The sequence below is a fragment of the Tachysurus vachellii genome, chromosome 1, assembly GCF_030014155.1.
Source record: "Tachysurus vachellii isolate PV-2020 chromosome 1, HZAU_Pvac_v1, whole genome shotgun sequence".
Lineage (NCBI taxonomy): Eukaryota > Metazoa > Chordata > Actinopteri > Siluriformes > Bagridae > Tachysurus > Tachysurus vachellii.
In genome coordinates, this window is record NC_083460.1 from 30,632,074 (window position 1) to 30,656,715 (window position 24,642).

Consider the following 24,642-nt stretch of genomic DNA (forward strand, 5'->3'; position numbering starts at 1 on the left):
CGAAAAGGCTTGGATATTCCATTTCCTTGGACTCTTGGGGATTTATGAAAAAAAATAATTTTGAATATTTTGAATATTTAATGCTTAAAAGTTACAATGAGGTTTATGCAGCCTCACTTCCGAGGGGGTGATCCTTATCAGGTTAGGACATACAGAGGAAGTTAATTCCACCACCTCAGTGCCAGAACAGAAACACTTGATGTGCACCTACACTGTACCCGAGAAGAATGTGGATTATGCACATGAATCATTGTGCATTGCTTGAACTGTTTACATTTCCTTAAACTCGTCATCAACTCGAGCTTGTCATCTTAAGAATATACCTAATATTTGCTTTCTTTCTACTGCAACTGGAAAAATAAAACTTGTGAAGTGTCATAGAGATTAGGACACAATACTTTAATGTCAATCAAAACTACTACCAATATAGTATATTAGTAAATAAACACATATCATACTGTTAACTTTTTTACTCAGTTTTTCCCGCATAAGGTACCATGGCCGGTTAGCTCAGTTGGTTAGAGCGTGGTGCTAATAACGCCAAGGTCGCGGGTTCGATCCCCGTACGGGCCAGCTAATTTTGCTCTTCAACGTTTTATTAAAAGTGCAAGCTTTATACTGACAATTAGTTTTATGGTTTCCAGCAAATCGTGCATCCACCGTAAGGGTATATAACTGCTTAGCTTTTGGAATAAACCAAGTAAATAAACAACATTCATCAGTTCTCATCGGCTCCAGACTCCCAGCACTTAGAATCAGAGTCATTGTTTGTTGACTTTAATGTTTATTAAATGCGAGTTCCTGTAAAAACAATCAAATACAATCGGTAAAAGCTTCTGAACTATTTTAGTAATAATTAAATAGGAAAACAGAATGTTGGCTTCTACAAAGCCAACATAATTAAAGCACCGTTAGTTCGCATCCTGCATTTCCCAAAGTCCTCCTTGTCTATAGAGGGCGCTGTAGCTCATCACCAGCGAGGGAGAATAAATAAACAAGCATGTCAACTTTTCATGATCTAGCAAAAGCAAAGCCCGTCTTCGGTATGTTTGTAGATGAGATTTAAATTCGGACCACATCGGCTGTTAGGTATAAAATAACGTTTTAGGAAAGGAAATGGCGTCCAATATCAAAGATAAAGAAGCTTTTCAGAGACTGAACTTCCTCTATCAAGTGAGTAAACTAGCAAAGTTTTTTTTTTCTCTCGTTATCAAATGAAATAAATAAATAAATCAAATTATTTGTTTTTAAGGCTGCACATTGTGTATTGGCCCAAAACCCGGAGAACACTGAACTGGCCCGATTTTACTGCTTCACCCAGAAGACCATAGCCAAACGCCTGGTCCTGAGGCAGTGAGTATCTCTTGCTATTTCTGTTTTCAGGTTTCAATACATAGAAAATATTAATAAGCGTTTGATAAACTATATGTAGCAAATGTTCTTCATTGGTGATTGTTTTAATAATTCAGCTCCCATCCATGTGCACATTTTAATGCCATAACCTTCTACTTGTTGTTCCTTTACAACAGTGTCGGCATATTATTTTTTTTAAATCCACAGACTTAGAACCATTTACTTGTACTTTTCAGCATTGTCCACACATCTCAGCACTGCTATAGCCTTTATATTTATTTACTGTACATATGTTTACGTCTATACCTATATATTACATGCTGTACATATGCTACATATTTATCTGCACTTGTCTATTTGCACAATTTCTACTATTTGCACTTCTGGTAGATGCCAAACTGCATTTTGTTGCTGTGTTCCTGTACTATGCAATGACAATAAAGTTCTATCTATCTATATAGAGATCCCTCTGTGAAAAGGACCATGTGTAGGAAATGTTGTGCTTTACTAATATCCGGAGTTACATCAACTGTCAGACAGAGAAGTAAGTTTTCTCCTTCATCTTATATAAAAAGATGCACATTTTAATTCTAAGATGATGCTGGACCCAGCAAACACCCTTACATTGGTTGTGTCTTTGTGAACTAATTTCAGTGTTAGAATAGTACTTAAATGCTTGTAATGTTTAATGCTTGTAGACAAAATCTACATTGGTTTATGGTAATGTTCTTTAGTACTACATTCAGTCACCTAAATGTGTGTTTCTTAAATTGCTTGGCTTTTTAAAATCTCAAAGCTCCTTTCCACTGTATCTGTAGTGCTCTATGTAGGATCACCAATGTTTTCCTTTTATATCATTTAGACAGCACTTATAAGACAAGTTCTTATCTGCTGTTGCCCAAGAGATGTGAAATGTAGCTAAATTTCAGCAACAATAAACCATTACCTTCAGTAAATACAATAAATAAGTCTGAAATATTAAAGCTTAAAAACTGTATTGCCTCTCATTATTATTATGATGGATATTTTTTTGCTAAGTGATCAATTACATTTTCCCTGCTATGGTGCCAAGTATAACAATATATATCGATATAAAGGAACTTGACAGTAATTATATACAGTTTACACAGCTGGTAGCTGACTTTCTGAATTTTCATCTGTGTATCTGTGCTGGTTCTATAAGAACTAATGCAAGTTTTTCCAACTGCTTTTTCCAATATCTAAAAACTCATGTAACAAATGAATTAAATTTAAATTAAATTTAAACTTCTTATAGGTGTTAAATGGACACTGGGTATGTTTCTGGGTGTATGATTTTGTAAGTGTTATTTCTTCTTGTCTGTATTGATGTGTAGAAGGTTCTCAAAAGCAGCGTGCAACGCTAATACGATGTCTCAGCTGTGGGCAAACTAAAAAGTTTCCTAACAACCCAAAACATCAGTTGTGGGTGGACCAACCAGAGGCTCAGTTAGAGAATCAGACTCAGCCAGGTACAAATAAACCTGTATTCCTTTTTTTTGTTTAATTCTTGTTTTTATTGGTTTTATTTTTGCTGTGTAATGCATTTGTATTACAACTAATCTTTCCTAGCAAATATGAAGCTTTATGATCAGATTTTTATTTTTTTAGATTTTGCTTTAGTATCATTAGAGAAACATAGTGTCTAACTTGTTCATTTACTTTTCTATGTTCACAGAAGCCAATCCATCGTCCAAATATTTGACCAAGAAAGATAACCCTGATAAGTCGAATACAGTGGATTCAGTGAAGCAGGATGCAGCCTATTAAGTTCAACCACTGAACTCCTTTATTCTCTCACTACAGACAGCAGCATTGGAATCATTCCAACCTGATGCTTAGTTAAATATACATTTTAGACAGCAACAAATACTTGAGTTGGAAGATTCATGTAATACACAGTGTACTGTAAGATCTGTTACACAAGAAACAGCACACTTAATCTATTTATTTAGGATTTATGCCTTTTCTTTAGTCTTTAAATGTGCATCTTATGAAGCATGATGTTATTGTGTAAAGTTTGACATTAAAACACAAATTGTTCAATAGAGATATAAATTGCAATTAAAACTTTTCATGTGGTTTTACTCAAACAATTCTGTGTAGATTTATTGATATGTTTCCATTCGTTGTGCAAAGAACATACAATAAAATGATACATCCATATTTTAATTACTCAAAAGTAACATTTAATTGTTTTATATAAGGTTATCTGTTTTTTCCCCAGTTGTAAATAGATATTATAAAGACATCAGTTTATGATGTGACTGACATATCAGAATTCTGCAGTAAGGTGTTGTAAATTATAATTTAAAGTAAATTTACATTTGAAAGTTGATGCACTGTGTTTCATGAATTTTTCTCTTCAGGTGTTTTTCTTTTTGGAAGCCGTTGACGTGCCTTTTTGGAGAAAAGCAGGTTCTTGGTGAAAAGCAAAGGGATGTTACCCATGTAGAGAAGCAAGGCCAGGGTCATACCTAAAAATATGAATCATAATATTTACTACATGTAAATTCTATCTAGGTTAAAATAACTCTGCATGATGTAACAAATGTGTAATTTATATGTACAAAATAGATCATGAAGTCAGTAAGACAGAATCTATCATTACATGCATAACCTTAGAAATGTAATCAAAAGATTCAACCAATTGATCAAACATGTTGGTGTTTTCTTGTCCAGCTTACCAATAATGGGCCCAAGCCAGTAAACTACAGCATATTCCCAAAAGGTGTGTCCAGGACAATTGAATGTAAGCGCATAAGCAAGTGATGGGTTCACATAAGCAGAAGTGTAGTTGTTTCCTTGGGAACACAAAACATACAGAAAATTTAAAGTCTACACACCCCTGTTGAAATTGTAGGTTTTTCTGATATAAAAAGAAATAAATCAAGACACATGTCAAAGCATTTGCACTTTCTATGTGATTATAGCAACCAAGAATATAAAAGTATAAAACTAATACAAAACATTTTAGCCAGAAACTTGTGTTGTAGAAGTGTACACACCCCTAAAAAATACTTGGCTTTTTGGTCTACCAAGTTAGCGCATCTTAATTTGCCGATTTTATTGTACTTGCCCTTGAAAAAATGCTCCAGATCCATCAAATTGTAAGGGAATCTCAATTTTTCTTTCTCTTGGATTAGATCTATGCTCTGACTGGACACCCCCCCCCCCCTCTCTCTCTCTCTCTCTCTCTCTCTATATATATATATATATATATGTATATATATATATATATATATATATATATATATATATATATATATATATATATATGTGTATATATATATATATATATACATATATATATATATATATACATATATATATATAATTTTTTTTTTTTTTACAGCATACCAGCTAGCTCTAATGAAAACAAAACTGAATTTCTATGACAATTAAAAAAAATCTTGGCATACATATTCTGAAACTTAGGTTAGGGTGTTAGAATTTAAATTACTACATCCTGAGCAGAATTTTGCTTCATTTCATAATTAAAAATGTTCTCAAGTTGATCACTTTTAGGTTTCCAGGGTTGTGTCTCATTTATCCGTGAGCATGATAATGAACCATAAGTCAGATAAGAACACTATTACTAACCTGTGTAATACAGGAAGGTGAGCAGCAGGGCCAGGGTAGGAATGCGGAGCAGCTGTGACCTGTGCCGAAGGTTGAGGTCCACCAAGTGAAAAAACAGTGCACTTACCACCTCTGTGATGGTCCCTTGTATTAGGGGCACATTCAGTGATGAACTGCACTGAGTCATCATCATGACTTTGATCATATGCATGTCTGTGAGCTCCATCGCCCAATACCACCCAGCAAAGAACAGGGCAAGCTGGGCACCTCCGAGCTGACCTGCTATGCTGAGAGAAGATGATACTGTTCCTGTCTCTTTTTGTAAGTATCCCATCAGTGTAACTGTAGGGTTTCCGGTGACTCCTTGCATGATGACTCCGTGTACAGTTAATGCAAGGAAAAGCATGGTGAGTGTAACATCCTGCCCCAGGCCTCCAGCCCACTGACCGATCTCAGAAATGGTTTGCACTTCCAGCCGGCATGCAGCAAGAGCAAAGGCTGCAATAAACTCAGACAGAAAACTCCACTGTGGTCTCCATTTTGTCACCAGAGCTTTGGCAATTACACATACTACCACCACACTAATGAAATAACCCAGTGTTATGTTAAGGCCTGACATTACAATATGAGTCCAGCTGTGTTCAGGTTACAGAGGAAGGGAAGAAATATGAGTTCCTCAGGCCTGTATTTACTCCCAGTCTGTGATAACGTGGCAAACCCACAGGCGAGTTTCTTATCAGAGATTTCCACACCTTTGCATTTTCATACTTTGAGCCAAAACTACCAACAACTATCCAATTCAAGGCCATGTGAAAAACCTGCCAGTGTTCTGGAGTCACCGTACAGGTGTGAATGTAGCAACACCAACAGTCAGTTAAAAACACCTTTAAATGACAGTTTTATCACAATGTTTAGTTTTGCTGGTAAATATTGAGTGGTTTAGCGCTTAAATGTGAGAATAAATTTTAGACCTGTTGTACAGAATAAGGCAAAAAAGACATGAACATTTAATCAGTGCTTTGACCTAAATGACATGGTTTCATATTGACTTTTTGTCATCCTGACATGTTGTACAACAGGCAGCTTACTTTCAGTTAAAGAAACAATAAGAAAGCAATGTGACTTTTTGTACAAGAAAAAAAATGTGCTTAATAAATGTGCAAAGGTTTAAGTGACATAGCGTATAGCTAAACTGGGGCTGTGGGCTGATGCAGTTATTGATACAAAGAAAAGAACAATATTGACATAAAATGTCCTGCCTGGTTTGTTTGTGTTGACAGCGATTTGCAGGTGATGCTTTATTTATGTTTTTTATATTGACAGCGAAGTACAGGTGACGCTTTAGATACGTTTATGCCTAATGACGAAGATAGCCGTATTGACGCATGTCAAGGACGAACATGGCGGTCATCCTTAAGCCTCGTTGGCGCAGTAGGCAGCGCGTCAGTCTCATAATCTGAAGGTCGTGAGTTCGAGCCTCACACGGGGCAGAATTTTTTTTTTATTGTGCTTTTTAAACATCGCTTATACAAAACATCTGACACACTTAATTAAATTAAAGATACGTAACAAATTCTCTAATAGAGATCTATAATTCTACAGATTAAAGGAGACTTCATACAAAAGACTATACACTGTATATAGTAATTTATTGGTAAATACTCCTGAGTGCAGTGGCAGGTTTGCCTGCACCATGGCGCCCTCTAGTGTTGTCTAGTAAAGTTTTTTGTAAAGTGTCTTCGAAATCTTGATGCATATGATGTACAGTATATTACAAAATCAATGAAATGTCTTGAAATATTTGTCTTGAAATAAATATAAAATTGTATATAAACATGTTATATTTGTGAGGGAGACTGTTGCTGGAGTGTGGAGGAATTAGCAAATTGGTGGTTTGTCGTTTTGCCATGTGTAGCACAGAAAAAACAAATAAATATCAACAAAAACAACCCCCAGTTATATCACCAGTGTCCTTGAGCTGCATAATGTCATACTGATGATGAATCCTGCGTGTAAACAGCTCAGAGATTGTGCTCATCCTGATATGGGGCCCAGGCCTTTTGCCCGTGTGGTCCAGTCACTAGCAAAGATTCTGGAGAGACAGAATGAGGCTCCTGTGAATCTGCAACAGCAGAATATGTGCCCAGTGGTATTACGGTCTGTTATTATGGGATGATACATTTACCAACACTGTTACTACACAAATAACACCTATTTTCTATCGTAGTAATGTAAAGAGGCAGCTACAACCCCGTTTTGCTAGTAACAGCGTTTAGCTCAGGAGTTGACTCAGGAAACTCGAATCTGTGAATATGCGGCCAACTTGTCGCTCCTTCAGTTCTCTCCAGCGCTGGAAAGCTGATCCTATATTAACAGGGGCCCTGCTTCTTGCCTTTTTTCGCTTTCTTTCTAGTCACATTAACCTTCTAGTCAATGTTAAAACCGTTTTCTGCTGATGTCACACATGCACACTTAACACTCTCTCCCCCATATTGACAAGACCCGCCCCCTTCTGCTCATTGCCTACACGTTTTTTTGATTTTTCGTCCCGACTCAGTTTTCTGAAGCATTTCTCAAACAACGGAGACCCTACCTTTAATGGAGTAATTATTTTTTAGCAGACTTTTTACTTCTACTCCTTACATTTTCACACAATTATCTGTACTTTCTACTCCTTACATTTTAAAATTAGCCTCGTTACTCCTATTTATTTTCGGCTTGTTTTCATTCCAGCTTGTCATCATTCAAAAAAAACCAATCAAGATAAATCGCGCCATCCAGATAGAGTGAATTTGATTGTGGTTGGATGAGAAGTATAAACATATACCATTCCGACATACTATTGGTTTGTACGCGATCTATCGTACCTGCACATGACACAAATCACGTCACACTTCACTTACCCCATCGCTGGACATAGCAGACGGAGCCAAGTACAAAGATGTCTGTGGCAGAGGCTCAAAACTCAAACGAAACGTCTCAACAACCAAGCATCAGATACAGCGAGGAAGTTGGTAGCCTGGAAGACCAACCAACCCCAACCCTTATACATCCCTGGCTGGACCTGGAAGAAGTTTTTGAAATGGTTGGCTGGAAAAATAAATCACTGCACATGCGTGTAGATATTGCAAGATATTTTGATAAATGATGGTAAGCACACAGCTGATTGTAACCATTGAATTCCGTATCGTATTTGTTTTTTCTACTATGGAAGTCAGTGGTTACAATCAGCTGTGTTTACCATCATTTATCAAAATATCTTCTTTTGTGTTCATCAGAATAAATAAATTCATACAGATTTAGAACAACATGAGGATGAGAAAATGATGACAGAATTTTCATTTTTGGGTGAACTATCCCTTTAATGTGTGTAATTTCTATGGAGACAGTGAAATGAGTTTGAATTGAGTTTAAAATGAAATTTAATGAGACACACACACACACACACTATCCAATACACAATTACAACACTGTCATATAGTCTAAATTGTCCTGATTTTTGTTTTTATTCCACAGGCCTTGACTACATCAGAAACCACTTGGACTGTCAGGCCGAGAATCACATCAGTAAGGGCTCCCAATCATCTGAGGAAGAGGACTTCTTTTCCTCCTTGAAGAAGACCATCCCTCTTGAAACGACCCAGCAGTTGGATGCGTATCCCAGGGTAAGGGATAAGGGTTCCCAGGAGACACAGTATAGGTACTGAAGTCATTCCCAGCTGTGTGCCAGCTATCACCTAAGCTTAATACGACAATCCCTGCCTCAGCAGCCTATGAAAGCCTGTTTAGTGTTGCAGGGCTGATCTTCAGGCTAAGAAGAGCATGCATTAGCTCAAAGAACTTTGAGTACCAGCTGCTTTTGCGGTTGAACAAAGCCTATTGGTAACTCTTTGTCGCATGTTCTGTGCTTAACTGATGTTGATTACCCTGTTGTTGTTTGAGTCCAGTGTGTTTGTTTCAATAAACATGACGACATGCCTCTGATGTTTGACTTTTTGCACCATTACAATACTTATAGCCATGTTCCACTCCATGAAACACAGCTCAGTAGTACACATATATGGTTCTTTAATGTATTTGAATTGTACTAAAATGCAGTCTTTTTCAGTGGGCATATACAGTATGCGGCTGAAACAGGTAGCCTAATGCATCCCAAATTTTTCAACATTATAATTTTAATATAACATTATAGTTATTATGTCCTTTAGAAATATGTTTTTGAGGAGGTGGGGTAGTGCACAATAGGCCCCTGTGGCACAGCCTAAGCTTTTGGCCTTAATGACATTTTTTCCTTGCGTTAATTTTACTTTTATACTTCAAGTAGTTTTGAAACCAGTACTTTTACACGTTTACTTTAGTAAAAAGCTTAAGTTGATACTTCAACTTCTATAGAAGTATTTTTAAACTCTAGTATCTATACTTCTACCTGAGTAATGAATGTGAATACTTTTGACACCACTGTTTGTCCCCATGGACACAACACACTGAAATTGTGTCCTCAGACCACAAATCTCTGTTTATGTACCGAGCCTGTACTAAGGTCCTTGTTTTGCTGTTCCAGTACAACACTTGAATTAGATCTTGAATATTCCACAGAGGAATATTCAAACAGAATTGAATCAGCACCAAAATACATATTGTAATTTACCCTGAGCAACACACACACGCCAGTTACTAATAAATTGGTCTGTTCTAAATAAACTGGCCTGTTCCAAATAAATTGACCTGTTCCTAATATTCTGGCCATATAAAAGTATAATATAATATAATAGCATAAAATGCTAATGAGCTGCCTGAAAGCCGGTGACTCCACAGTAGAGACAGACTGCATGTTTTCAACAACATACCGTGCAACAGCTTTGTTGATCTGTCCCTGGCTAACAGTCCGGGTAAAATCTATTCGCTGTTGTTTGGCTGGAGGGGCTTGACTCACTTCGAGTGTCTCCACCCATAGATATCTATACACTAGATGTCACCTTGGGGTCCTAAAAATGCGTCAAAACCGCCGCCATCTTTGTACGGTGCTCCTTTACCTCAAATGCATGGACGATGCCGGACTTCTGTGCTGCATTTGGTTGTTTAAATGAAAGAAATCTAAAAACCAGACAGCAAGGGATTACATTTCACAAGTGAGAATGTGTTTTATGATATTGAATGCTAGGAAATTATATTTCTTGTTCCGTTGGTTTGTTTTAGTCCTTGGTTAACGACCACAGCTCATCCATGCTAGTTACTCATTAGTTTGTGACAGCTAGGAAAACCGACAATGTTTGTAGATTCTGAAGCTCTTAATAAGGACATTAAAAATTGACCCATGCTTTTTTTGCTTAAAGGTGGAGACCCAACTTTATGTATGTTTTGTAAGATTCCCTTATCTGTCAAACATATTTTATTAGATTGTCCTGGACGTAACACAAGCAGAATGCTCTTTTATCAAGTATGTTAATTAAAATAAAAAAATTGTATAATATGACTTGCTGTTTATATTTGTTTTGTTTTTATTGCATTTATATGATATCTGTGTTTTTGTAATTGAATTTTGCCATGAAAATAGCTTTTGATTGCTGACATGGTATTAAATAAAATAATCTGAATCTGTTTATAGATTCCCAAGTGATAAACAGAGATGAGTTGCAGTTGCAGCACTAAACACTTTTTTTAAATGGTTAACTCAGTTGACAGTCCTGGAAAGATGTCACCAGTTAGGTTGGCAGTTCAGCCTCAAAGTCAAACTTTGTGGGGTTTTTTTGGTTTATTTGACTTTAGTACATACTTATTTAATGTGGCAAAAGTATTGCGGGAAAAGAATAAATAAAAGATTCAACAGTCTTTATGTTTACTTTGTGTAATTTAAATGTTTAAATGAACATGTATAGTCACACCATTGTAGCAGTGTTGCATACAGTAGGCTATAAGGTAAGTAAGATTGTTCATTTGAAGTTTACTCAAGTGGAAGAATGTAGCTAATAAACTTACACCTACTAGCACTATGCATTATATTGTGAAAAAGTAGATTATCTTAATATCAAAACCTTAAATTTTCTCTGGACTTAATGATAAATACATGTCTGACCTTTGGAACGAACCAAAAAAAAAACTAGAAATCGCATTCATGACGATTTATGGTGATTTTATTTCTTTGCCTACATTGACGCTAATGCATTAAGAGGAGGGGGTCCCCCGTACCAAGATGGCGGCTCAGTTGACGCATTCGCTCCAATGTACTGCCCTATACAAGGCGACATCTAGTGTATATATCTATGGTGTCCACCGACACAGGGTTATTAGCTTCTAGCTTCGTCAAGGCATGTATTTTCTGGAGGTGCTTCGACAGATTGGCTGAAACTCATCTTGCTCTCGCCTTGACTCGCCGTTACTGCCGCACATACTTGAATAAACGGAAACACGCCCACAGTGCGGCGTCTACGTGTTTACAGGTTGGCATCCACCAATCCTACAATGTGTCGCTGCTATAAACAGGTTAGGCTGTAGGCTACACTTCAGCCAAAATGAACTAATTTTAAAAAAAAAGTAACGGACAAACACACCATATGGTAACGGTAACGGAGTTACTTTATTTATTTATTTATTTATTTTAAGCGTTAGAGTATTAGTTACTGTCAAAAGTAACTGCGTTACAGTAATGCGTTATTTCCCAACACTGCCCTTAACACACCATCACCCACCTAGCAGCAGGCTAAAATTAAGTCTTAGTGGTGGCATGTAGAAAAACTAACTGAACATTGGGCACGAGGTTCTGTACATCAGAGTGACTGTGGGACTCAAAAAGCAAATGTCTCCATCTGCTGGCTACAACTACAGTATCTGTAGATTATTCTTCAAGAAAAAAAGCAGCTACTACACATCATCTTTGATGGTCAGATACAGCAACAAGTGTATTGTGGAATAAAGGCAGAAGACTCACTTGAGCAATTCCAGGGAAGAGGAGACCCATGCTACATTGGCTCAACATGCAAAAAAGTCTGTAGATCAGAGTTGAAAAAGCAGCTGCACAGCAGAGCAATGGTAAAATAAAATTATACAACAAGCACAACAAATGACAAAATCATTTTATTTTAAATAAAACATCTTTCAAAGTGTGTTTGTCAATAAACTGGAAAAAAATTATTTTAAGAATTATACTTTGTGTGGCCCAGGACATAATGACCCATGGACTGGTACCGGGTCCGTGGCCCGGTGGTTGGGGACCACTGCCCTAAAAGATGGTGGGATGGAGATTTAGAATAGATTTTTTAAAAATTCATGTAAGCCTTATTATTTTTTCCACAATAATGTAAATGTCTTGACATAATAATGGTTACACTTAAAGGTCGGGTCTCCGATTTTTGAAAGCCAATGTTGACATATAAAATCACCAAAACAAACACGCCCCTAACCCAAAGGGGTCCCACACCTGTATTGATAGCTCCGCCCACACATACATACGTAACCCAGGCAACTAATGGAAAGAAATGTCATTATCATAGCTGAAGGGAAGAACAATACGATTGCAGATAAACAAACAAGCAAAAATGACACACAAGTATAATCATGCAAAGGACGGCATATATTAGTTCTGTGAAACAAAGCAAAACCAACGTTACTCACCTATCAAGAAGGAAAAAAGCGCCTCGGCGTCTTAAGTAAAGTTGGCCGCATATTCACAGTTCGGAGTTTCCCGAGTCAATAACTCCTGAGCTAAACGCTGTTACTAGCAAAACGCGGTTGTAGCTGTCTCTCTACATTACTACGATAGAAAAGAGGTGTTATTTGTGTAGTAACAGTGTTTAGCTCAGGAGTTATTGACTCGGGAAACTCCAATCTGTGAATATGCGGCCACCTTCCTGCTCCTTCAGTTCTCTCCAGAGCTGGAAAGCTGATCCTATATTAACACGGGTCCTACTTCTTGTCTAATCGTATGCCTTTCTTCGCTTTCTTTCTTTGTTTTTATCCTCCACGTCAACGTTAAAACCGATTTCTGCTAATGTCACACATGCGCACTGAACTCTCTCCGCCCATATTGACAAGTCCCGCCCCTTACTGCTCATTGGCTACACGGTTGTTTTGATTTTTGTTTAGTTTTCGTCCCGACTCAGATTTCTGAAGCATTTCTCAAAAATCGGAGACCCTACCTTTATGGAACCTAACAGAACAGGGGTCTCATTTATAAAGCGTGCGTACGCACAAAACGGGGCTGGAAACGTGCGTACGCCAGTTTTCGCGCAAAGGTTGTGAGCTATAAAAAACAAACTTGACGGGAAAATGTGCGCACCTTTAAGCAAACTTTGAGACGTGCGTACGCACATTCAGACAAAGGGAATTGGCGACACAGATGGTGAGGTCGTGAACTGAAGTTAGATTGTAGAAAATACATGTGAGAAGAACGATTATAAGAATTAATGACATTTAATTTTCACCCCATTTCATACGTTATATCCACATTATCATGAAGATTAAATCCAACAGTGTTATTTGTGCCGATTGTTTTAGGCTATATACATCTAGTAAAATCCAAACGTAATTCAAAATGAATTAAAAATAAAATAATAATAATAATAATCAGCGCTACTCCGTCCAGGGTGTATCCTGCCTTGATGCCCAATGACGCCTGAGGATAGGCACAGGCTCCCCGTGACCCGAGTAGTTCGGATTAGCGGTAGAAGATGAATGAATGAATGAATGAATAAATAATCAGCGCTGCCTTACAGTCACATTGTCCACAACGGGAGCGCAGGAGGAGATGGCGCAACTACATGTGATACAAAATAGCATGAAATACCCTTTTATTAGAGAACTGCAGAACACAGTGTAAAAACGAAATATTTTCCTTAATGTACATATAGCTATAACTATTACGGTGTTCATTACAAAACCGTCATGAAGAAGTATGTGTTCACTATAACATTTTCGTCTTAAATTTTCGCCCACAAATTAATTCTGTGATTTTGTCAAGGTGTTAACGATCGCTAGAAACATATATTACTAGAAATAATTGCTAGAAACATATAAATCATCCGGTGACCCGGGTATGTAATGCTTCATGATGGCACTGCTGGCACTGTTGGAGGATTACGCCAATGGCAGAATAAGGAGAGAACGAGTTTTCAGGGACCATGATGATTTCCTGGCTAATAAGCCGATTTAGATTCCCTAGAGCTGTGCTCTTAGATCTATGTGTTGAATTGGGTCCAGTATTAGAGAGGGCAACACGCCGGAACCATGCCATCCCAGTCCAAATACAAGTCATCACCACTCTGGGGTTCTTTTCAACCGGCTGTTTCCAGTGGGAATTGGCAGACAGGTAAATTATTTATATAAAAAAAAACTATAAGTAATCCTCAACTTTGTCTCTAAGACCTTTTTGTATATGAAATAATTCTATTGGAATCTATCATCTCACCCTATAGGTCTGTTATATCACAGCCGTCCCTGAGTGCCATAATATCTGTCGTTTTGAATGGTATACTTAATATGGGTAGTCGATACGTCAGGTTCCCCTACACTGTGCGAGAACAGGCCGAAATTAAAATGCAATTTGCAGCAATGTCTGGTTTCCCAAATGTAATCGGCGCAATTGACTGCGCTCATGTTGCTATAAGGGCACCATCTGAAAATGAATTTGCTTATGTTAATAGAAAGCATGTGCATTCTATTAATGTGCAAATCATATGTGACTCCAACATGACCCTCACAAACATTGTGGCACGCTGGCCTGGTTCAACACGATTCCTTTATCTTGACACATAACTGTAGGGAACAGACTAAATGCAGGCGCAGTACGTGATGGCTGGCTTCTTGGTGAGTTTAACAATATTAAAAAGTAGAAACTGTAACAATTTTGTTTTTAATATAATTATAACAATGTTGCTTTTAATATAATTATAACCTGCAGGCGACAGTGGCTACCCCCCTGAGACGCTGGCTCTTCACCCCATTTTTAAACCCGAAGAGCGCAGAGGAAACTCATTATAACGAGGTCCACTCTCGTGCTCGCGCAGTGATTTGCATTGGTGGTTATTTATGGTTAAAAATGGGCGTGTACAGGGCGGGATTTGAGGCTGGTTCACGTACGCACATCTGTGGGTGATCTGTGATTTATAAAGGGAACATTGCTTAGAGGAGTGCGTACGCACGGTTTTATAAATGAGACCCCAGGGCAGTGTGAGCTAAGAAACACCACATGATATGAGAGAAATTAGTGCTTTGCAGGCTTATAGGATCGTGTTAATAAAATTTAGAGGTGATTGTTAAGAATATCATTGAGACTCGACCAGAACCAGGTCAAGAACTTTATTCACAACAAACATTAGCACACTCAAACTGGAAAGTGATGTCTAGTCTTCAGCTGTCTAGTTGTGTGCTAAACATTTGCTGTGAGATTTAACTGAAGCTCTTGTACTTGGATGCATGGTTTTATGAATGCTGCCATCACACAACTGGCTGTGATATGAGTCTTGTACAATGTACAGTTTGTTGTTTTGTTAAAGTAAATACAACATAAACACACAATCACTAATTTTAACTGGAAGGCAACAATGTGAAGGCTTCATACTGCGGCCAGATCCCAGTACAGACTCATGTCAATTATTATAGTGGCAGAAGTTTTTATCAGGCAAAATTGAGGCTTAATTGTTAATATACAAAGTGAATGCGTTTTTGAGTCTGTTAAAGTCTATTAAAGTCTATTAAAAAAAAATCTTGCTCATAAAATAACACTGTGGTTCTCTTACCACATGCTGAACACCAATTGTTGGTATAACATTGGAGATTTTTCAATAAGTCTACTCTTTTAATAAGTTTATGTTCTATAAATATACATTTATAGTAATTTAGAATTAATTCAAAACTATATATTTAATAGAAACATTAATTAACTGACAACACCATGGATTTATTAAAGAGTGTAAATAAATGTATTTGTATAATAAATAATAAATAATAAATAAATGTATAAAAATTGGTTTTGTCTTGATGAATAATTATCCTACTTGTGTAATAGTTGATTAAGTTGCTCTGTGTGTGTACTGTATGTGTGTGTTGCTTGGTACTCATGCAGCTATAGAAAGGGGAAAGTAAGAGGAGTGGGGGCAAAGTGTACAGAGTCCCAGCCAACTCCCCTCCTCTCTGAATTAGGCAGCAGCGCTTCTTTTAGCTCCTGCAAGTCTTCTGAGCTGCTGGGAATTCATAAGCATGTGAAATTCACCACAGCTCTCTTTCAGGATATTAACAAATCCTGCCTTCATAAATGCCGGACCCTGGGGAATCTTTCTGAGCAATTCTACAGAATAGATTTGCACTTCTTTGTTGCTCTGTTATTATAGAAGACTATGGATTGAAATGGTGCAATGCTCCGTGAGACAGTGTGGCGAGTTTGGATCTGTTGGATATTGATGAGTTTTGGGCCTCACTGGAGAGGTCGTAGTGCAGGTGCACATAGCTGCCTTGAAGTTAAAACAGCTTTCCAACTGCGGCAGATTGGCCCTTTAAAATGGGTCCCAGAAACAGCAGCTACAGGTTGGTTTGTGTCTAAGCTGAAGAATTTAAATAAAGAAAAGCGCAAATATGTGACAAGAACATTTTTATCTTTAACTGACCGAACCCTTCATGCTTTGTGCTTCTGTGAAATCTTTGTGTGGAATATGGAGTGGCATTGTCAATAATATTAAGAATAGCCCCTAATCTAATCCAGTATAAAGACCAATGAGTGTAGGCATAATGTTGGTATATCAATACACTGTCATCTATTGATGTAAAATTACTGACTATGGTTATGAGTTAAAGTGAAAATATCAAAAATCCTGTTATTTATTGTCATCCTTATAATTGACTATATTTAATATATTCATATAATTTTGCTAACAAAGTGCCAACATTGACCACTATAATTTCAGTATTTATTGTTAAATGTTTTAGAAATAAAATCAGTTCTATCTTTATATTGTAGATTCTTCATAACAGATTTCCATACTGCTTCAAAATTTACTGTTTTTTCTGGAAGAAAGATTTTTTTGACAGCCAATTACATTGGATATAAAATATCCATATGTGAATGAAAGAAAAAATATTAATTACAGACACTTAGAAGATTATTTGCTATAGAAACAAATCTCAGGCACTGGCTTTCAGACTGCCTTTCCCTTTGACTACTTTGATCTTAGTAATTTTATTCATCTGTTTGTCCAGGTATATAGCTGTGTGTCAATATCTATCCATCTACTTGTCTATATCTGTCTATGTACAGATGTAAAAATTATATCTAAAGATGTAAAATGTTTGCTTTTCTGTTGGAGATACATACAACAGAGTATTCTCCTTTCGGTAGAATCACTATAGGAAGATAAAAAAAACTGAACTTAAGGATTAACTACTTATGAGGCAATGTGTTATCTTTTGGTTACTAAATTGATTTCTGAAAACATAGTTTATAAAATAATTTATCAGATATGTAAGAACTCAAACTGGTTTATTTTCAACATTTTTATTGATTAAATAATTTAAATAATGACTTTATGTTTTTGTTATACAACCTTTAATTAAGAATCAGGCTGTACATGCGTGTGTGAGATAGATTAGAGTATGTAAAAGGTCAGGGAGGACGCAGTGATCCCAGTCAGCTGTTGTAATGTGTGGTTTACTCGGCTGTATCAGATTCACCACATAGGACAGAATAAGGACATTACACAGGCAGGTACCATCTGAGTTTTTTTCTTTCTTCTGTCTTTTCTTTATTTAAAAAACAAAAACAAACCCTAAAAAACAATTAGTAGTATTATATTGCTGTACTGTTCACGTGGCATATTACATTTGGACATTCATTAATCACTACTTTTAATGAGACATATTTCTTGTTAAATCTAATTGATGTTTGGTTCTCTAAAATGATCTAAGAAAATCCAGCATTTCTTTACATTTTTAGATTCAATTTACATTAGATTATTGTTTACATTGCTGCTTGACAACCTGTTGTAAGGGGTGCAGTGAAATCTACATTTCCGTTTACAGCATTTGGCAGATGCCCTTATCCAAAGTGACTTACATTATCTCATCTTTATACAACTGAGCAATTGAGGGTTAAGGTCCTTGCTCAGGGGCCAAAAGAGGTAGTTTGGTGGACCTGGGATCAAACTCACAACCTTCCAATTGATAGCCCAACACCTTAACCACTAGGCTACCACATGCCCCATTTGACCCCTGCTTATTATTCTCTATCTAAATTTTTATTTTTAACCATTGAGCCAACAGCTCTTGGTAATGAGCAATTTCACACCCTACTACAGGTATAAGGTACATGCAGTCTTAATTTCTATAATTTCTGAGGTTTTTATATTTTCTCTAGATGCAGACCTCCAAATCTGCAAACACCAGGGACCGACCTGCTGCACACGCAAAATGGAGGAGAGCTACCATGCCGCTGCACGCAGAGACACACTGCAGAACATTCTCTCCTACAGCCTTGAGCTAAAGTACCTCATTATAGGCCATGCTGCAGCCATCCAAGGTGAGATTTCTTCTTTGACGAGCAAAAATAAAATAGCAAAATAAAACAGTCTCACATTTCACATCAGAAACCGTGACGTGAGAATATCTTGAATATGGTCGCATTTATCTAATATTTCCTCTAAATATTAAATATATCTGTTTATTGATCCTATTTCTAGACAGAAATATCATATTATATAAATGTCCCTATATTCATGAAGCCCCTTACCTGATGCAGTGCAGTGGCAGAACATATCTTAGCCAATATTTTTACAAGAATGTTAAACCTGAAAAAACTAAAAGACTAAAAACTTTTATGAAAGCTTTTTGAACTTTTAAGCTTTTTAAAACAATTATTATTTATCATCATGTTTGCATAACAAAGCAAAAAAGAGCCACCTAACTTCTTCACTTCACTGTGTTGCTGTGATTTGCACATGCTGAAATGACTCGAATAAAGTTCAAATAAATAATTTGCTGATAATCTGGGAAATGAAACATCAGTTAATTATCAAATACTATGGGAGGTACATGAAAAAATAATTACAGGAAAAAACAATCCAGATATTTTAGAGTTGATGATTGGAGAGTTGCTACATTTTCTCACTCATTACCAATTGCAGTATCATAGTAGATTTCATCTATTTGTTTACTATACATCTAGTGCAGTGGCTAAAATTCTGCCCCATATGTATCTTTGAATAAATGGATCTACTACATAATTCAATTTAGCGCAAAACATACAAATGTCTTTAAGAAACTTCCTATTACTCACCTTTTGCTATATTGAAATTTCTGATTGCGGTTTATAAAGTTCATTATGGGTTTTTGTGTGACTCTCTTTATACTGTTATTAAATGTTGAGTTTTGTTGCTTTGTAGGGAAACATATGCTCAAGTGAAGCAAGAACCAAAACGTCTTGTAGAACTCCAAAATTATAGTTAGTCCTCATTCCTCTGATGGAAACAAGCCTCAGGTTCCTGAACATTATGCAGTTTACGCAATTATCTTTATTAGTTACTTATCAAACACTTTGACATATAATTTCAGATAATGACACATGATCAGGAAGGATCAGGAAAATCTGATTTTTTTTCAAAATAATTTTTCTCATTTACAGTTTTTATTTGAGAAATGCTTGTATAATTCACAGGGAACCAAAAATGCATGACTGCTTTGTAATTAGGTCACCACAGGTCTTGTACACAGCATGCTGTTGGCTCCAATCTGGTATGAAGAACAAAAATAAACAAACAAAAAAAGTCTGTAGATGTGATTTTTTTATTGCCTTCCTTTTGAGTTATAATCTTCTCATTTGACTACTACAAGACATTTATATATAGAGATGAATTCAGATCCAGTCAAAGGATTCACTTTGAAAAGATAAACAGGTTCATTGTAATCTGTTTAAACACTATACTTACGGTTAATTTATTTGTCTCCTAGCTTTACGGGAACCTTTCTCTAAGAGTCAGCAGTTTCACACGGAGAAAGAGAGATGAGATGTCCTCTATCTCTCTCCCAACATAGTGAATATTAAACCAGTGAAATGTTAACATTCTTAGAGTATCCCTTGGAGACGCATCTGTCTTGAACACAACATATTGCTCTATAATGAGGACAGATGAATGGGCCAGAAAAGATCGTTTGTGTCCTTTTGTGCTTTTCACTGGATTGTAGCTGGTGCCCTGGTCAACCTAGAGCCAGTTCTTAAAACGCTTTCATTCCGCTGTGGGAGAGGATTGTAGATTTATACAGTTGTGGTTTGTCTCTTTCATTCAGTAACATTTACTTTGTCACGGTGTGTAAAGGTGTTCGATAATCACCAATCATAGGGGATTACTGACTGTCACTTTTGTGTCTGTGAAATTGGGGCGCATGTCTGGTTTTATTTGCTGCACAACATGCAGGTTGGACTAGATAAAAAAAAAAAAAGGTTTTTAAATCGTGTTCAAATACAATGTGAAGCACATTATTAACATTATTTAAACAGACTCTATTTTTTTGCCTAAAATACTGTATCTTTGTTACTACACTTTGAAAAATAAATAACATGATGAAATGTAATGCAGAAATGAGCAAAACTCATGCAGAGATAAATTAAATAACAAAAATGCAAATGCAAAATCACATCATATATTTAAATATGTTAGAGTAAAAAAGATTCTTCTACTGTTCCTGGCCAAATCTTCCACTTCATTCAGAACAATCAAAGTAAATTACGTATTTCATACAATGTATGAGATTCTTGTTAAAAATCGCTCAACTTTGTACACCATGGAGTCTTGATAGAGCATTTTACTTTATGCTTTAAAGGAAAGAATTTTGTCAAATGGTAAAAAAGCCTTTTATCAATCGCATTATGTACCATGACTCAAGATTCAGTCATAACCTTCAGCCTGAAGGTTCCCACAATTGAAATGGACTAAGAAAGGAAGTGTCTCTGTATTTATAGACATGAAAATTTGGTAAGCATTCGCAAAGTAATACATCTCCAAGTGAACATCTACTTCATTGGTCATTTTAAAGTCCAGAATACCCCCATTTTACTTGTAATTTGTGTGAGTGATTCTGAAAATCTTTTACAAATAAACTTCAAAATACAGTATCCATTCAGGCACATGACATTATATTCTGGCCATATTTTACAAGCCACATTTATCCTCAGCAACCCAATAGGCACTAAAAATAAAAAATACTGTTCTCTACATACTCACTGGTCTAAATTAAATCTTGGATCAAGTACAACTTGAGAGGTTTCCTGTCACTTAAATATATCCAGTCACCTTATAAATGGAATGCAATGGCAGCAGAAATATTTTTCAATACTGTGTATTAAACATATAACCGAACTGTAATATGTCTAATGAAATTCCTTTATTTGTCTGGATTTCATAATGATGTCCAGACAAGCCACATACAGTACTAACATGTGGAGGGAACAGCTGAACATCAGAAACAAATAATTTTGTTCACATACTCCTAGAAAACAAAAACTTTTCTATTAGTTAATTAGTAAATTAGTTAAAATTCCAAATTTATTGTACAAAATATTAATTCAAGAGTTCCTGTCTCATTGTCTGTTGACCCTTTTGATTTTAAATATTCTGACTCAGACATTTTCTAAGTCTGTTGGGTCACATTTCTGAGGCTTTAAGCTCTGCTGACTTTCCACAAACATGTACTGTGCTGTATCCCTGAACAGCTTATTTTATGCTACTATATATATATATATATATATATATATATATATATATATATATATATATATATATATATATACATATCTGTTGTCCCATAATGATATTCATATCAATTTTCTTTAGAAATATGAAATCACATATTTTTATTTATTATTCTTTCATTCCTACCATTACTAACTAATATCTGGATTTTTGTCGTAACAGATTTTGTAACAGCTCATAATAGGAATAACAGAAATGATATTCCAATGATATTCTGTCTTCAATATGTCTTCAGTATAAATCTATATATTGTTTTCAGAGTTTGTAGCATTGGTTGCCTTACAAAACAAAAGAAGCAGTGCTAAAGCATTTAGGACTCCATTTTCTTGTATAAACTTTATCATGTGAGATATATTTGAGGACTTATCATTTGTACAGAATTTTGCCTGCAAAAATATGATCCACTAAATAAATATTATAACCAAGAAAATCTTAATCTGATCATGTACATACCAGTTGATGAAATTTCAGTCATTTCACTGTGTTATAGATTTTCAAATCTTCACCCCCTGTTTATGCCATTTATAGCAGAGAACATGAATTTTATTGATTAGATAATTCTTGTGTGCCAACAGTGCACATCACTCATAGAAACAAGCCACAGTGAGCTCCAATATTTGGCACTGAAATCAGTATATATTGCTGTCACATGACATCAGTGATAAAGTAGAAAAAGCAAAACATTTGGATTTATCCTCAGCTTTAAAGTGCCTCCAGATACAATGCCTGCTAACAACTAAAATGGGTTGTGTAAAATCTAATCAAATTGCTCTTGTTGTTTAGCCCGAAACAGACACCACCACAAGTGGAAAATAGGATTAGACATAAAGGAACATTACAATAATGTTACAAGGATATATACACCGGCACATGGGTATACATGGACATATAAATAGATTGATAGATAGATAGAATACTCAGTGATAGATAGATTTGCGGATAGATAGATTCTTTTAGGGAAGTCTTTCACTAGATCTTGGAATGGTCTGTCAGAATTTCTGCTCATTCAGCCACAGAAGTTATTGAAGTTGGACACTTATGTCAAGTGAGCATGTTTGGTACACAGTCAGTATTCTAATCCATCCTAAAGGTGTTCAGGCCACTTTTTGTCTGACCAACCTTGCATTGAAAGCCATGTCTTCATGGCTCTAGCTGGAACAGGTTTGGGATTATTCTACTGAAGGGAAATCTTAATTGTGACAATTTCCAAATACATTACATATATGCTTTTGGCTATGTAGTGTAGATAAATAGATTACCAATGTCCCTGTTTGATGATTTGTTCAAAAAGGGAAAAAACTATTATGTTTTACTATTTTGCATCATGGTTATAGTGCTGACAGTATCCTCTCCACTTCTTCCTCAGACACCTTCCATTCCCTTCTGTCTTTCACGCTCAACCACACTCTCTCTCTCCTCGACCTTGCCTATGAACCAATTGCCGCTGAGTCCCGTCCCTTAGTCTCAGCCCTTTTCTCGGACCTCGCCCTCTACCTAAGTGGCAATGATGACGTCTCTGTTGTCCGCTCTGTTCGGCGATTTTTCAATGAACTATTCCCACTGGTCTACCGGCATCTTGTGAACCCAGGACTGGCATCCTCCACCTGGTCAGCAGAGGGTACAGAATGCCTCCGTGCCACAAGGCAAGACCTCAACCCATTTGGCCCTCACCCACAAGCACTGGCACATGGCCTGGCACGGGTATTAGGAGTTGGTCGATCACTCATGCAGGCACTAACGGTGGGTGTTGAGGTCCTGAATGCTTCCGAATCTGCAGGCATGGCAAAAGAGTGTGGAAGGGCCATCGTGAGGATGCAGTTCTGCTCACACTGCAAGGGGCTCACACTGATCAGGCCATGTCAGGGGCTATGCCTTAATGTGATGAGGGGTTGCCTGGCAGGACTGGCAGAGCTGCAGGGGCCATGGAGCCGCTACATAGCTCTTCTGGAGGGCACAAGTGCAGCACTGGCTGGAGGGCATGAGCTGGAGTTAACTCTTCTGGGCATTCGTGAAAGGATCAATGATGCCATCCTGAGTGCCCAGTATAACGGACCACATCTCAGCGCCATTGTGAGTCACACTGATTCTATTTTTTGTGTGTCTTGGTGTCCATACTGTCATCAATCATATACATATGTGGGTTAATAGAAATCAGGATGGAATGACAGGTAGATGGATGGATAGATAGACAAATGGAGGTATGGCTAGACAGATATTCAGATCATACATAAACAGATGGCTGCATGTATGAACAAATATATGGGCATGTGGACAGATGAGTAGACAGATGGACAGACAGCTATGTAAATAGATGGATAAGTGATTGAATGGATGCTGGTAGCTGAACAGAAATAGTAATAGATAAGTAGTTGTCAGATGAATAGACAGTTAGTCAGGTGGATAGATAGTTAACTTCATGAAGGGCTAGTTCAATGTCTTGATGGGTAGATGGATGGAAAGACCAATATGAAGATGGGTAGACAGAGGGATAGATGGTTAGACAAATAGATATGTACAGTACACAGATGACAGATAGCTTTACAGGTCAAAGCTTGAAGTGCTCTTTCTACAAGAATGTTGTGTAAAATTGGCTTCAGAATTAAAAAAGATGTACTGCATCACATGCTTCATATTAAGGCACAATGGCAAATATAAAAACTGGAAAGCTTAGGTAATATTAGATGTTAATATTTATTGACCCTGATATGTTAAATAGCAATCTCACATTCATTTGTTTAACCATGCATATAGTTACACACTATGTTAGGCAAGATGCAGTGTTATTTATTTACACTATTTGAGTATAATTAAGATTCTTTTATTCTATTAAGTATACAGGCTTTTTTATATATTGTATAATGGAGCAGCCACACTTTATATATATTGTATAATGGAGCAGCAACACTGTGTGTATATATATATATAATTTTTGATATATGCATTATATAAAGATTAGCAGAATTTG

General features: G+C 36.5%; 3 protein-coding genes and 2 non-coding genes across 5 annotated transcripts in view; 4 read left to right on the top strand and 1 right to left on the bottom strand.

Moving 5' to 3' along the window:
* Nucleotides 1-499: 499 nt before the first annotated feature.
* trnai-aau (transfer RNA isoleucine (anticodon AAU)) lies at nt 500-573 on the top strand. The gene has a single exon. It is a non-coding gene; the product is annotated as a tRNA-Ile (tRNA).
* Nucleotides 574-972: 399 nt separating this feature from the next.
* Nucleotides 973-3,330, top strand: rpp21 (ribonuclease P 21 subunit). Its single transcript, XM_060882554.1, has 5 exons — nt 973-1,173; nt 1,253-1,353; nt 1,815-1,897; nt 2,709-2,843; nt 3,050-3,330. The coding sequence occupies exons 1-5, from the start codon at nt 1,117-1,119 to the stop codon at nt 3,139-3,141; spliced, it is 468 nt and encodes a 155-aa protein (XP_060738537.1). The 5' UTR covers nt 973-1,116; the 3' UTR covers nt 3,142-3,330.
* A 99-nt stretch (nt 3,331-3,429) lies between these two features.
* Nucleotides 3,430-5,619, bottom strand: aqp12 (aquaporin 12). Its single transcript, XM_060882550.1, has 3 exons — nt 4,975-5,619; nt 4,059-4,175; nt 3,430-3,848 (listed from the first exon to the last, which is right to left on the bottom strand). The coding sequence occupies exons 1-3, from the start codon at nt 5,570-5,572 to the stop codon at nt 3,721-3,723; spliced, it is 843 nt and encodes a 280-aa protein (XP_060738533.1). The 5' UTR covers nt 5,573-5,619; the 3' UTR covers nt 3,430-3,720.
* A 751-nt stretch (nt 5,620-6,370) lies between these two features.
* trnam-cau (transfer RNA methionine (anticodon CAU)) lies at nt 6,371-6,443 on the top strand. The gene has a single exon. It is a non-coding gene; the product is annotated as a tRNA-Met (tRNA).
* A 9,694-nt stretch (nt 6,444-16,137) lies between these two features.
* Nucleotides 16,138-24,642, top strand: part of gpc5b (glypican 5b) — a 47,228-nt gene continuing 38,723 nt past the window's right edge. The window contains exons 1-3 of the mRNA XM_060882569.1: nt 16,138-16,467; nt 18,290-18,451; nt 23,044-23,747. Of these exons, the coding sequence (XP_060738552.1) occupies nt 16,299-16,467; nt 18,290-18,451; nt 23,044-23,747 (1,035 nt within the window). The 5' untranslated portion in view covers nt 16,138-16,298. The remainder of the gene's footprint in view (nt 16,468-18,289; nt 18,452-23,043; nt 23,748-24,642) is intronic.

Bases quoted from the DNA above. Each gene is read 5' to 3' on its own strand.
- rpp21 (XM_060882554.1), top strand. From the start codon at position 1,117: ATGGCGTCCAATATCAAAGATAAAGAAGCTTTTCAGAGACTGAACTTC. The intron at 1,174-1,252 runs GTGAGTAAACTA...TTTGTTTTTAAG, and splicing joins GACTGAACTTCCTCTATCAA to GCTGCACATTGTGTATTGGC. The intron at 1,898-2,708 runs GTAAGTTTTCTC...ATTGATGTGTAG, and splicing joins ATCAACTGTCAGACAGAGAA to AAGGTTCTCAAAAGCAGCGT.
- aqp12 (XM_060882550.1), bottom strand. From the start codon at position 5,572: ATGTCAGGCCTTAACATAACACTGGGTTATTTCATTAGTGTGGTGGTA. The intron at 4,176-4,974 runs GTTAGTAATAGT...TGTGTTCCCAAG, and splicing joins CACCTTCCTGTATTACACAG to GAAACAACTACACTTCTGCT. The intron at 3,849-4,058 runs GTAAGCTGGACA...TCATATTTTTAG, and splicing joins CTGGCTTGGGCCCATTATTG to GTATGACCCTGGCCTTGCTT.